This window comes from Dermacentor albipictus, chromosome 9 (assembly GCF_038994185.2).
Source record: "Dermacentor albipictus isolate Rhodes 1998 colony chromosome 9, USDA_Dalb.pri_finalv2, whole genome shotgun sequence".
Lineage (NCBI taxonomy): Eukaryota > Metazoa > Arthropoda > Arachnida > Ixodida > Ixodidae > Dermacentor > Dermacentor albipictus.
This window is the reverse complement of record NC_091829.1, coordinates 55,981,350-55,994,087: the sequence shown is the minus strand read 5'-3', so window position 1 is coordinate 55,994,087 and position 12,738 is coordinate 55,981,350. Positions and strand designations below refer to the sequence as shown.

General features: G+C 46.6%; 1 protein-coding gene across 1 annotated transcript in view; it reads left to right on the top strand.

Annotated features, from left to right (window-relative positions):
- LOC139046775 (uncharacterized) overlaps positions 1–12,532 on the top strand; it is a 135,048-nt gene extending 122,516 nt beyond the window's left edge. Inside the window, exon 4 of the mRNA XM_070526340.1 lies at positions 12,159–12,532. Within this exon, the coding sequence (XP_070382441.1) occupies positions 12,159–12,532 (374 nt within the window). The remainder of the gene's footprint in view (positions 1–12,158) is intronic.
- Positions 12,533–12,738: the final 206 nt, after the last annotated feature.

Below are 12,738 nucleotides of genomic sequence, written 5' to 3'. Positions count from 1 at the left end.
CGGCACGCTCTGCTTTTGTGTAACCAGCGGGCGACGGCGTTATTTGCGAACTTTGTCACTGTAAGTCTGTTGCGAATGGGGTGCAGGCGGGTCGGGCTCGGAGAGCTCTGGCCAGTCGTCATCCCACTGGAGCACCGCAAACGTGTTACATGTCGGCACTGTTTGTGTGGCAGCAAGCGGAGGCCATTGCATATGATTCCCGCGATGAACCTCCTGAGTGGCCTTTTGCTTTGTGGGACAAGTTGTAGAAGTGATCTCGTGGTCGTCGCACTTGCAGAGTCCACATCGGTAAGACACTGTGCCAGCTTGTACAGCTTCATCGGGCGCTGTAAACGGAGAGGATCGGCGCATGTGGCCAGGTAGGAAACAGTTGTAACAATAGACGACACTGGGTTTATATGGCCGATGTCGTAGAATGCAGCCATACTAGTACAGGCGGGCTGGGGGAATTGGTGGGCCCTGCAAGATGACGATAACCGAGTGCCCCATTCTCATGTAACGCGCTTTAATTAGACGGTGAGTAGGACAGTAGAGCTCACGCAGGAGAGCAGTCTGGTCCTCGCCAGCGTCAACCTTGTAAACGACACAGCGCTGTAAGTCCGAGCCCTGTACCAGGTACACCAGGACCGGCACGGTGACTTCGCTTGTGATCGAGAGACGCTGAAGCGTTTAAAAACTCTCGACAGCCGCCAATGTCGGGAGCCACACAGCGATGGTATTTGACTTATCGTGGCCGTGAAGCTGCGGAAGCATGTGGTGCCAAGACAAGTGTCGAGGTTCGCCTGAATAATCCTCTTCGTAATCTCCGTGAGGCTTGTGGGGGCCAGAGCTGTAATGGTTGCTTTATAGCAAACCGAGGTGGGTGTCGGCAACTGGGTGGTCAGTCGCTAGACAGTAACGCTTGCCTTAGGAGCCGTTGTTGGCTGAAGACGAATATTGTGCAAATTGTTCCGAAGGACGCCTCTGAGAATCACAGGTAGCCGACGGCACCAATGGTAGCGCAGAAGACAAATCCGTAGGGGTACTCGGTTCGTCAAGCACAACAATTGGAGCACCACTCCCACTCGGTGACTGGGAAGCCATCGCCGGGCTCCGGCCTGCGGCCAGATCACTCATGGTGTGATGTGCATTTTAGAATGACGGTGGGTGGGCTGTAGCCGATGGACTTGGGGCAGGAATCAGGAGCTGGGATCTAGGCTCAGGTGTCAATTGTGCTGCCGGAAATGCCATTCTGTTGAGCGGCGCCGGCGAATCTACTGCCGCCAGCGCGTCAACGGAGGCACTAGGCCTAGTCCCGGTGCGTGATTCAGCTGCAGAGATAATGGAGTGACATTCGCTGAATACGAGAAAACCAGACTGCGCATGAGCGTCCGGAGCGTCCTCGGATGACTTGTGGTCTAACCTCTTGAAGTATGATACCTATTTTCGAGGAATCCGAGATTTTTCACGGGAACCATGTGGAGCCACCTCAGAAGGGACACTTCGTCGTCTTCCATTTTCGGGTGCAGTTGAAGACAGTGTTCCAAAGTGCTTGCTGCCACGAGACGAGAATGGCACAAAGCAACACTCTCCTGGTCGTGACGCTAAGATGAACCTCATTAATTCTCGTAGCGGAATGGAAGCTAGAGCGCACACACTTAAGTGCGTTAGCGGGCGCTATGTGGGACGCGACGTATTCGTTCCAGTCGTTAGAACAAAGTGTAATACAGACGAACGCCTTTATGACAAAGTGCTTGCGGCGTCCGAAACTGTCCGTTCTAAGCGTCACTTCATCGCAAAGGACGCGCAACGCAAGAGCTCAGACAATAACATCAGTCCGTTCTACAGAGCGGTGCTAGACTGGGGTTTTCGTCTAGGTTTCGATCCCACAGTAATTTCGCGAAGACCATGGACTTCCCCTGGAGCCAAGTAATGCAAGCAAAAGCGAAAGTTTTAGCGCTTTTAACCACCACGGTCACTCTGGCAATCTTTGAGGTCTTGTGAGAAATGCTTCGTTATTGTGTGACTAAAGCGAAAATCAGAACAACCGTTGTGTGCCATTTCGGTTGCAGCAAAAGCCTTTTAGCTCACTGTCTCCTATAAAAGCACAGAAAGGGAAATGTGATGCAATCAGTCATTTTTGGCAAGAACGCTTTTTTGAGTGTAGAAAAGCGCCACAACGTCGGCTCCGACCCTTATTTGCTAGAAAAATCGCGTCACAGAAACATCACCGTATAGGTGTGATGTGATACTTTCAGTGAACCAAGTTGACGTCAGAAAAGGTTCATTGCAGTGCGGCAGATACCCGTTGGCTCATGGAGCACGTACCAGTGGCCGCGTGACGCATACCCAGTGGTACGTATCTTACACATTTTTGATACATCGCGGGCCTGCCTGCTTCGCCTATTTACATAATTAGGTATGCCACAATGTTAGCATGCACAGCAAAATAACATCTGGAATATAAACCCTGGAGCTCCATGTCTTAGCTTACCGCATCGGGCTCTTCTGGCGGGTTGCACTTGCATCGCAATTCGCACTAGATTTCTACTGTGCATAGTACCTGGTACCGCGAATGAGACCTGCCTCTTACAAGTGGCTACTTTTCCCAAAAACAGGCACACGAGAATGGGTTTTCTAGTAGGCCAGACTTTAAGACGTGCAGTGCGATATCACCGGATGCACCTTGAGCGCCTTCGCACCGTCGTCTGCTACACATGCCAGTGCACTGACTTCTGCTGTTCGCGGCGCTGTTCGCCTACCCGCCGCTTACGACGGCCGCCCGGTGCATGTGGCTGATATGAGCCATATAGTTATTCGACGGCAACAAAGTCAACAAAAAATCTGAGGAGACCTAAGCACGTGTTATGAGTTGGCAATGCGAAAGCAATAATGTCAAATCGGACGCCGCGGAGTGGTCGTTCGAGTTATGAACTCTTCGCTGGCAAGCGACCGCGTCGAGATGCTTGGCCAACGCCTCCTAAATAGCCCAAGGCCAGTGCACTTATTTCCGCAACTTCATGCTACCTTGCCCAACTATTATATAAATTAATGGGGACGCTCACGAATAAGCCGCGGTGATTTTGTCGTCACCGCTTCCGCCCCGCCGGGCTTGGCGATGGAAATTTTTGTCCAAGTCGCATGAGGTCGTAAAGCAGAGTGCACATGCCTGTTACCTAGGAGTAGCCGGTTTAGCTTAGCAGGTAAGAGACTGGGCCTCTGAGCGTGGGGTCGTAGCTTCAAATCTCACTACCACCAACGCTTTTCCTCTGCAATTTATTCTAATTTTTGCGCATTAATTTCTTTATAGCGATTACGTTGGCGAAGTTAGAACGCAGGCGATAGCGTGCGAGGACACGCAACGCGCAAATAACAAAGGTCTGCGAGAGTGAGGGTGTCAATAGCTAGGGTGTCAGATAGTCAATATAACCTAACAACCTAACAAGCAATAAATTGACATCATTTATTGCTCCCCGAAGAAAACATTTCCTCTACTCTTTCAGAATATTCACAACAAATTGATGCATGTCATCAAAACATCAATAAAGCTATAAGAGGAATCCTTAGCTCGAGAGCTATCAAAATACATGGGATAGGAGGAATCGTTTTCTCTACAACCAGCTCACGAAATTCCATGAGGCTTTTTGCATGTAACAGTAATTGTGACGCTTAGTAGCGAATTTTCTTCTTCGGCCGTCAATTTTTTTAATAAAAGTGCTTCAAGATCGCGAATGCCCAGAAAACCGAACTGTCTTGTTTACAACTTTGGACGAAAGGCGATACCACAATTCTCTGTATTGCATCTGATAGACGATCTAAAGCGTCCGAAACTGGTATGTTATACATGGCTATAAGATAGACCGCTAATATGTAAGGTGTTTGCTAAACCATTGTAAACAATGTAACAAAATCACGTCAGATATAAATTGAGATACCCAATTTATCCGCTTTGGATTCTCTAATTTATACAGTTGACAGAACTGAGTTGTGTGCTTTTGCTGCAGGGTTGCGGATTCGACGGCAACAAGGTAAACAGGTAAACCGGTAGACAGGTAACAGGTAAACAGGTAAACAGGTAACAGGTAAACAGGTAACAGGTAAACAGGTAAACAAGATAAACCTTGTTGCCGGCGAAATAAACGTCGTGCTTCTGTTGATTTTTTTTCAGACTTGCCAATGTTCGGCACCTTTCGTAATATTCAGGTCAACCATAAAAATACCTCTTTCAACAGTCACTAGAACCTATCTTTCTCTCTGAGATGCATCAGATATTATTTATTCGGCCCATGGTTTATCTATAAGTGCGTTTCTGCGTTTTACATCTATTTGAATAGGCCCCATCGGAGTTGCGCCCGTGCTAAAGCTTCTCTTTAAGCAGGATGTGTTCAGAATCTTGTAGTTACACCCGCTGCATTTCAGTGATCCAAAGAACATTGAGTGGGATAACAAACATATTCGCATTTTAATTATTCATCGTTGATGCTTTCAGCGTGATTCTTTTAGAGGCGTCAACCCTTTTAGAGCGTTCCATGCCAACCTGGGTTGCAGGGTATGCACCGGTGCCTATGTGGCACTCTTAAATGAACCTTTCTAAGCCAAGGATATATGTCGCTAGGTATGTGAAACTAGGTATATGCGCCATACTTCATTTAACCTATTTGATGTAAATTATGGTGAGCTGGGTATGTGTAACCGGTTGTGTGCAACACTTCAGTGAACATCTATACAACTTGGGTCAATGGTTATGTGCCCCTGTTTATGGGCCACAAGGTATGCTCCGCTGTACGGCGAAAGTCTTTTACTCCGACTTGGCTCACTAGCTAAGTTTTATTCTAACCGCTTTGCTGCCAACTTGGGTCGCTGGCAGTGTCCACAACATGGTTTGATAAGGAGCCATATTGGATGTGCCTGACGCGAACATGTGTGGCTGGGTATATTCCACAAGGTATGTTCTGCTCTTCAATGAATTTCTTTGAGGTGAACTTGGGTAATGGAGCGTGTTCTAGGTCGTGTGTGGCAGTCTTCAGTGACAAAAAAAAGGACCTTTGAGATTTTTCTGTTTCTAACCGCGTTAACTTCGACGTCCATTGAGAGGTGGGTTCTTGTGGACTTTTTTATGACATAGATCAATATTGTCACGTGACTGTCTCCTACATTTATTTTTCCCCTTCAGTGTTGTCGGCGTACGCAGAGTAGGCAGAACGGTCACAGCTGAGTTCATTGCTCTTTTGACTGTTTTTGTCGATGCGTCCGTCATGGTAAACAATGATGGCACTATGTAGCGTGCTTGTGCGCGATACAACATGGATGAAAAAGAAAAAAAAATCTGAATGTTTCCTGAAAGACACCAGCAGGAGGCGTATAGTGTTAAAAAGTGTTAACTTAAGCCAGAAGGCAGATAACGGATGATTTCTTTTAGTAAATTAGTTGTATTTTCAAGTTCAGTGGCTGCAACTGCCTTTTACAAAAAAAAAAAAAACGTGCCAAGGATGGCAAGGTGCGTGGAACGTGGCACCGGGGCACTTGTGCCGCGGCGGGCGTGATTATATTATAGTATGGCGGCTAGTGCACTTGCGTCAACTGTAGTGCAGTTATAGTCTCAATCAATGTGTGTAGCCGATACGAAATGGGGCGATGGTGTTCTTATATTTTATTCGCAAAAATGTGGCATTTGATTTGCGTGATCTGTAGCATTTCAATTTACCGGACTAGCAAAGGTTTTGGTTTAACCGCTCACATTTTCGTCCAATCACTTCGGCACTACTTCGCGAAATAACGTGAGTACGTTTTAGTTACATTTAGTGTGGTTTGGATCTGCAGTAGTACGTCTGTACAGTCTTAAGCAAAACACTTGGCCAGAAGCGTTTCCTACAAGAAATTATACGAGAGAACAATGTCGCTGGTTTTTGCTAGAGCCGAAAGCATGACAGTTCAGCCGGCATCGAAATGATGGTTAGTTCGTGGATTTGCCTAAACTGTGTCGTTCAGAGTTCGACCGCTTTGTGAACTCGCAAAATTGATTACCTTCTACAGCATATTGCGTCGTAAATGCAACAATTCGAATGAGTTTTACATGAGCGCCGAGTCTCATTGGCGTCGGCGTTTGCGAACCTAGGAGTGCTTCGACATTTAGACCAAAAAACGCAGGTAAAGCGCCCTAAAACAGAGCCGCAAGTATGCTTCAAACTACGACCAACAAGGTCTGACAAATTCATGTACCACTAACCATGATTTACATATACAGCAGCTCAACGGTCGCAGCGCCCGAGTTCCAAGTAATTTTTCTTTTTGTAGGAAGCTCACGTAAAGTGCCTCTGCGAGTGCGTAGCAGGAACATCCCGGACTGCCGCCGCCTATGCCGCCGCCTGTGGCTTTTCGCTGTATGTGCCCGTCCGATCCAGATAGCGACGCAGTACGCATGCCTCGCCGGCCTGAGCGTTGGCATTTGTCCTCTGAAACGCGCTGTCGCTTTGTCAACGGCCGCATCAGACAAACCCCTGGAGGGGCTTTAGTGGGATGACCGTACCGTCGAGTAATATACGACGCCTGCATATGCGCACTGCGCGTTATGGACACCAGACGAGCCCAAGCATCGTGGTGTAGGGTGGCCTGGTCATGCAAGTCAGTTTAGCTTGCCCGCGCCCTCGCAGGGTTCCGTTACATTCACGTATGCTAATACTGGGCGTTAGGTTTTCTTTCTTTTTTAATTTAATAGTAGGTAGGTTAATCAAAGGACTTCCTAGGCAAGACGTACCTACTTTACCACTACAAATGAAGCTCTCGAACGAACAATCAACAAAAATGTGTTTATTAACTTGTTGTTAGAGCCTTGGAGGCAGGTGAAGTTACCTTATGGCGCCCCAGGTATGCTATTTTGGGTTATGGCAAACGTTTACATTTTTTACTGTTGTTTTAAATCTTCAAAATTGCACCCCATTTGAGATAGTGCATAATCGAATTTTGATGCTCACTCCGAACAATCCCGCCCCGCTGCTACGCCACGCGGTTATGTCCCGTGACGAAGTTTCCGACCAAGTTCGAGTGATGGGTAGGTTGCGGCAAAGCTGATAGGGCACACAGCAGCAGATGTTTGCCGTATGCCACGACCACGACCAGCCTCGACCTTCAACCTCAAACATGATCGTTCCTTTCGCCATCCGGTATTTCCGTCTGGTATGCCGTCTGGTATGCTTCTGAATTCCTGTCAAATTCGATTTTGATATTTCATAGATTGAGTTGGAAAATTCGGCGGTGATTATCTCAAAATAAGTATGATCTTTAAGATTTCAAGAAAATGGTGGCGGTATTTTTATGACTGCCTCCAAATTTGCCATATAGATATCTACCTCCAAAGCTTAATGAAAAGCTAATGATTTTTGGTAATTCATCTTCCGAAACTTGCACGAATAGTCGCAAAGAATGTCCGCCGCACGTATGAACTCATGTGCAATAACGCGACGTTCGGAAGGCTCATAGCATTTTTAAGGTAAGATTTCTAGTGTTTTTTACGGGTTTTTCATGTCTTCGACGTGTATTTGACGTTTGTGTGCGAGTTTTTATGCATTATTCATTCACCTTTGGACTGGAAACGAGTTTCTGGCTGTAGTGTCTAGTTGGGCTTCCTGCTTCTCGTGGTGCAAAGGAACATCGCAGAAAGCTCACAAAGGCCACGAGAGTGACAAATAAGACCTTGCTGTGTCCGTCTTTATTGTGCATCTCTTTATCACCGACGGGTTTCTGAGCTGTTTCCCTCCATTGAGGCTATACGTCCAAACATCTTTGTGGAAACATCTTTTATATATGCTGAATCAAACTCAGTCCAGTTCATTATACGTAATAATGTCAAAGCATGCTCAGTGACAAGAATAAACCATGTAAACGTTTTAAGCTCGTACGAAGCTTTATCTCATTTGGTTACATGATTACTCATCCATGTAAGCGACTCGTTTTATTTTTATATAAGTATTGAGCCTGCATGCTAATAAACACACGACAACATTTATGTTAATATGTGGCACAACTGTGTCCAAAACGCTTACAAACCTCTTTGAACTATAGCCTGGGTGATTTCACGACCCATCGCGGTTTCCACTCCTCCCATGTTCAAGGACCTGGCAATGAATTATGATAAAGCTTTTAGAGGGGTGTATCGTTTTCGACATTAACGGTGATGGGTCGAGGTATGCTTGTGTAACTAAAAAACAGGTTTAGTGTAACCATAGCTAGTCTTCGGGGCTTTTGGATATCACTTCAGTGACTGCAGTAGGCTGTGCCCTTCTTCATTACCTATATTCTCCTACGCATTCATATATTTGACGAGCTGCTATAACGAACCGGTCTTATTTGGGCACAAATGTGTATATACGTACCGTTATTAACATATGGGGCTCTAAGTTGCAGGCTAACAAAGATTAATGATAATTTAATTTCCGCATAACGAGTGATGGAGCGAAATATGTTAGGCTTAGCGTTAAGAGATAGCAAGACAACAATTTGGATTGGAGAGTGAACGGGGGTAGTGGATATTTTATTTGGAATTAAGAAGAAAAAGAAGAAGCTGGTAATGCCATATAAGGTGCAGGGCAGATAATCAATTGCCTATTAGAGTGAGAGACTGGGTTTCAAGGGAAGAGAAGCGCACTAGAAGATGCGTGTGGATTGAAATTACAACATTTTCTGACAATCTGGGATCAGATAGCGCAAGACAGCGGTAAATGGAGATTGCTGAGAGAGGGCTTCGTCCTGTAGTGGACATAAATATAGGCTGCTCTTGATGCTTCTCCCCATGATGATGGATACATCATAGCTCGTTTTTTTTATGCTTGGAAGCTTGAGCTGCACAATTAGCAAGAAGTACCCAGAACGTACGCTTGGTTGAGCTCCCAATTCTAGAACCAAAGCGAGCGTCGGATGTGATCGGACGCCCTGTCATTCTTGGAAACTATCTTCGCAATCATTGACAATTCTTAGTATTCTATGCCTTGGTACTGATTCTTCATACTTTGCTTATCGATCATCCTTTTTGCGCCGTTTTGGTGTGTAGGTACTGCTGTTTCGGAATTACGAATGTTGCATTTTTCAGCATACGTATTATTTTGGTGCACTTACATATCCTGAGGTCGGAATGAATATATGTTAGTAACAATAGGCTGGAACGCATGTGCAGCGTTATTAAAACAGAAAAAAGAAAGAAGGAAGGGTCAACAATGTGTCGACGCTAAAGAGCACAAGGTCTTTGTACATCGTCGTCCAAATGATTGTTTCTATTCTGTATCTTTTTCTCTCTTTTTTATAATCATTATTCATTGATGTCACATCTTACTCGCATCGTATTTCATGCGCAATTACATGGAACTTTTCTCATTCAGCGTCGACTCTTGGTTGACTTTCTCTTTTCCTTTTTGACCAGGAGGCAAGCTGGGCTGATTCCGAAGATTGTGCTGTTGTCTATTGTGCAACGGTGTTGTTTCGACAATGTTAGCGCTAATTAAGGCCGTACAGTTAACTTTACCTAATGTACGACTAGTTCTCGTTTCGTGCGGGTACCAACTAAGCTGCCTTCACGGCACCATTGCCTCGCGCGAGCCCTCACGCGAACCATTTCCCTGGTGATGTACGGCGGCTTCGCCTTAATATTACTATATCTGCGGCGGTGCACGCTTTACAGGAGTATTGTGAAATGCAGTAATTTTTGGCGACAGTGGAATCTCGGTAAACAACGAGGGTTGTCCGTAAAGTAAAGTTCCCTATGATTTTTCACAATGAAAAACATGTTTATTAGCATTGAATATTGCATTTTTGGAAAGCTTACTTCCCGTATTTTTCGACACAATTGCCGTTAAGGTCAATGCATTTTTCCATGCGTTGTACCAGTTTCTTTAAGCCTGAATCGTAGAAATCTCCCGCCGAACCGTGAAGGTAGCTTAAAAACTCTTCTTTCAGCTCCTCTCCGGTTCTGAAATGCGTGCCACCCAAGTGTTTCTTCAATTCAGGAAAGAGATGGTAGTCACTTGGGGCTATGTCTGGGCAGTAGGGCGGCTGTGTGACAGTATCCCGTCCAAGCTGTAGTAGCGAGGAACACTGCTACGCGGGATACGACGACACTGGCGTGTAGCTTGGTTTCCCATCTCCCAGTCCCCTCCCCGGCAATGTGTCTGCGATGCTCAGTCTTGGCTTGGAAGCCGCTAGAGATGGAGCTCCCACTCGCTTCTCCCACCAGGTGCGAATTACGCTCTGTGATTCATATTTTGTGTTCAAAAAATACTGAACTGGTGGACATGCATTCATGCTTGATGAGATCGTTTCTTACACGGTTGATGTGCGGACGAGCGTTGTCCTGATAGAAACGCACTCCTTTCGTGAGCGTCCCTCTTCTATTGTTTGAATCGCACGGCGAAGGTTCTGCAACGTGTCACAGTAGCGGTCCGCATTCATTGTTGTGCCGGCAGGCATGAATTCGCACAGCAATAATCCCTTCCTGTCCCAAAAGACGATCCTCATCACTTTACCGACAGACAGCGTTTGTTTGAACTTCTGCGGCTTCGGCGACTCAGGATGTTTCCACTGACTGGATTGTTGTTTCGTTTCCGGTGTCGTGTTGGGAGCCCAGGTCTCGACCCCAGTGGCAACAGGGTCCAAGAATTCCTCACCATCGGTGTCGCAGGCATGAAGAAATTCACGAGTCGCTTCACCACGTTGCCGTTTGCGGTCTTCCGTAAGCATTCTCGGGACCCAGCTTGCACAAACCTTGGCATACCCTAAAACGTCTGTCCAAATTTCGGCAGTGCAGGTCTTGCTGACATCAGGAATCATCTCACAGAGCTCCCGAACAGTCACCCTTCGATCATTCAGCATTGTTACTTCCACTTTCGCAATCGTTTCATCCTAAACCGATGGACATCTAGAACGGTGTTTGTCATAGACGTCTGTACGTCTGTCTTTGAATTCTCTGCACCGTTTGGGCACGTGTTGTATGCGCATACACTTTTCTCCGTAGACTTTACACAGTTGGCAATGAAGATCCACCGGCACAGTTTATTCTTTCTTTTTTTGACACGGAAAACGAATCACAGAGCGTAATTCGCACCTGGCGGGAGAAGCGAGTGGCAGCTGTATCTCTAACGGCTGCCAAGCCAAGATTGAGCATCGCAGACACCTCGCCGGGACGGGGACTGGGATAGGCTGAACCAAGCTACACGGTAGTGTCGTCGGATCCCGCGTAACGGCGTTCCTCACGACTGCAGATCCTTGGGAAACTTAGCTTAAGGAAAACCTTCGTAAAACCGCTGAAACAAAACATCCTTACGATTTGATGATTGATCTTTGCATTAAAGCTGTTACGAATACATGTATAAATGTCGGATGTGTGCCATATTGCAGCAGATGGGATACGTTCCTTCAGGATGTAAGAGGTCGCGCGCTAATCGCATATTAAGAATTGCCCGGCGCTTTGCTGAAGAGATTCACAAACTACCTAGCACGCTATTATTCAATAGTACGCGAGAATAAAAATTTAGAGCCGATAAAAGTGTGAAATACAAATTTATAATAAAATGTCTTCACGCGGTAGACTACAGAGCAAACACCTTTTTCAATTAGAGCGTAAGCGTCAAAACACGTTTTGCCGTGATAACTGCAGAGCCGCTCGCCCTATAATTCGAAATGGCGGCGTTCACTGCCGAACTCACAATCGCGCAACGCTGTAAGTAAGAAGTGCCAGATACTTGAGTGTAAGAATGAAATGTTAAGATTTATTCATACACTGCAATACTATATAATTAAGCATATCAAGTGGGAATGCGAAGCAAGCAACCACTCTTAAGTAAATTTGGGAGACTGAAAACTCTAAAAAACAATGCGTAAAGAAAAAAATCCAACTTGCTTTCTTAAGAAATCCTTGCCAAGTCGTAGGGAAATTCACGCATTACTTGTGAATTTGATCGGAACCTAACCACGGCCTGGCCCCGTTTTCCTGCAACATTCCGAATATAAATCATCGTACCATAGACTTTGCACATTTAACATGGCTTCCTAGACCCGGCTGCCAGTCTTGGAGGCCATGCTTGAAACGATTATCGCTGCATACAGAACCACTCTTCATTTCATGCCAGCGCGCTTCCCTCATAGTGTGGCGCAATAATAATACGAGTTTTACCTTTTTCGATCACGTCACCTCGCAGCTGCAGACGATGCACTCGACGTTCAGCGTCCCGCCCTCCAGGAACTTCCGGGCGTCGAAGAAGAGGCAGTCCCTGCTGGCCAGGGCCGACTCGACGCTCTCGTGGAGCGAGCGAGGCCTGTCCTTCCAGGTGAGCTGTCCTTCTCCTTCGCGCGTCACGTCCACCCGGTAGGTGAACCTGTCCGCCTCGCGGGGGTCGCCGAAGCGCTGGGCCACCAGGCAGCTGCCTTTGCTCGCGTCCTCGTGCTCCCGCCAGAAGACGAGCAGGAAGTTTCGTCGCAGGCAGGACTGCAGGCTCGCTCGCTTTCCGAACCAGGCGCCGTCCGCGTCGTCGATGGTGAACACCACCGTCTCGCCTGCGAAAGAAGAATTTAAAGAAAAACGCCAGTGCGCGACAAAATTAAGGTGGCACTGGTTTTATAACAGTGCCCGGTATATCTTACTTAGGCCCAGCAAAACCCAAGAGAGACAACACATTTTAGGTCGGTTGTTTTTGTCGACCGGTGTGTTACGATTCTGAAAAAAAAACGTAGTTGCCCAATTAAATTTAAGGACACATGGTCGCCTCAGCACCTTCGCAT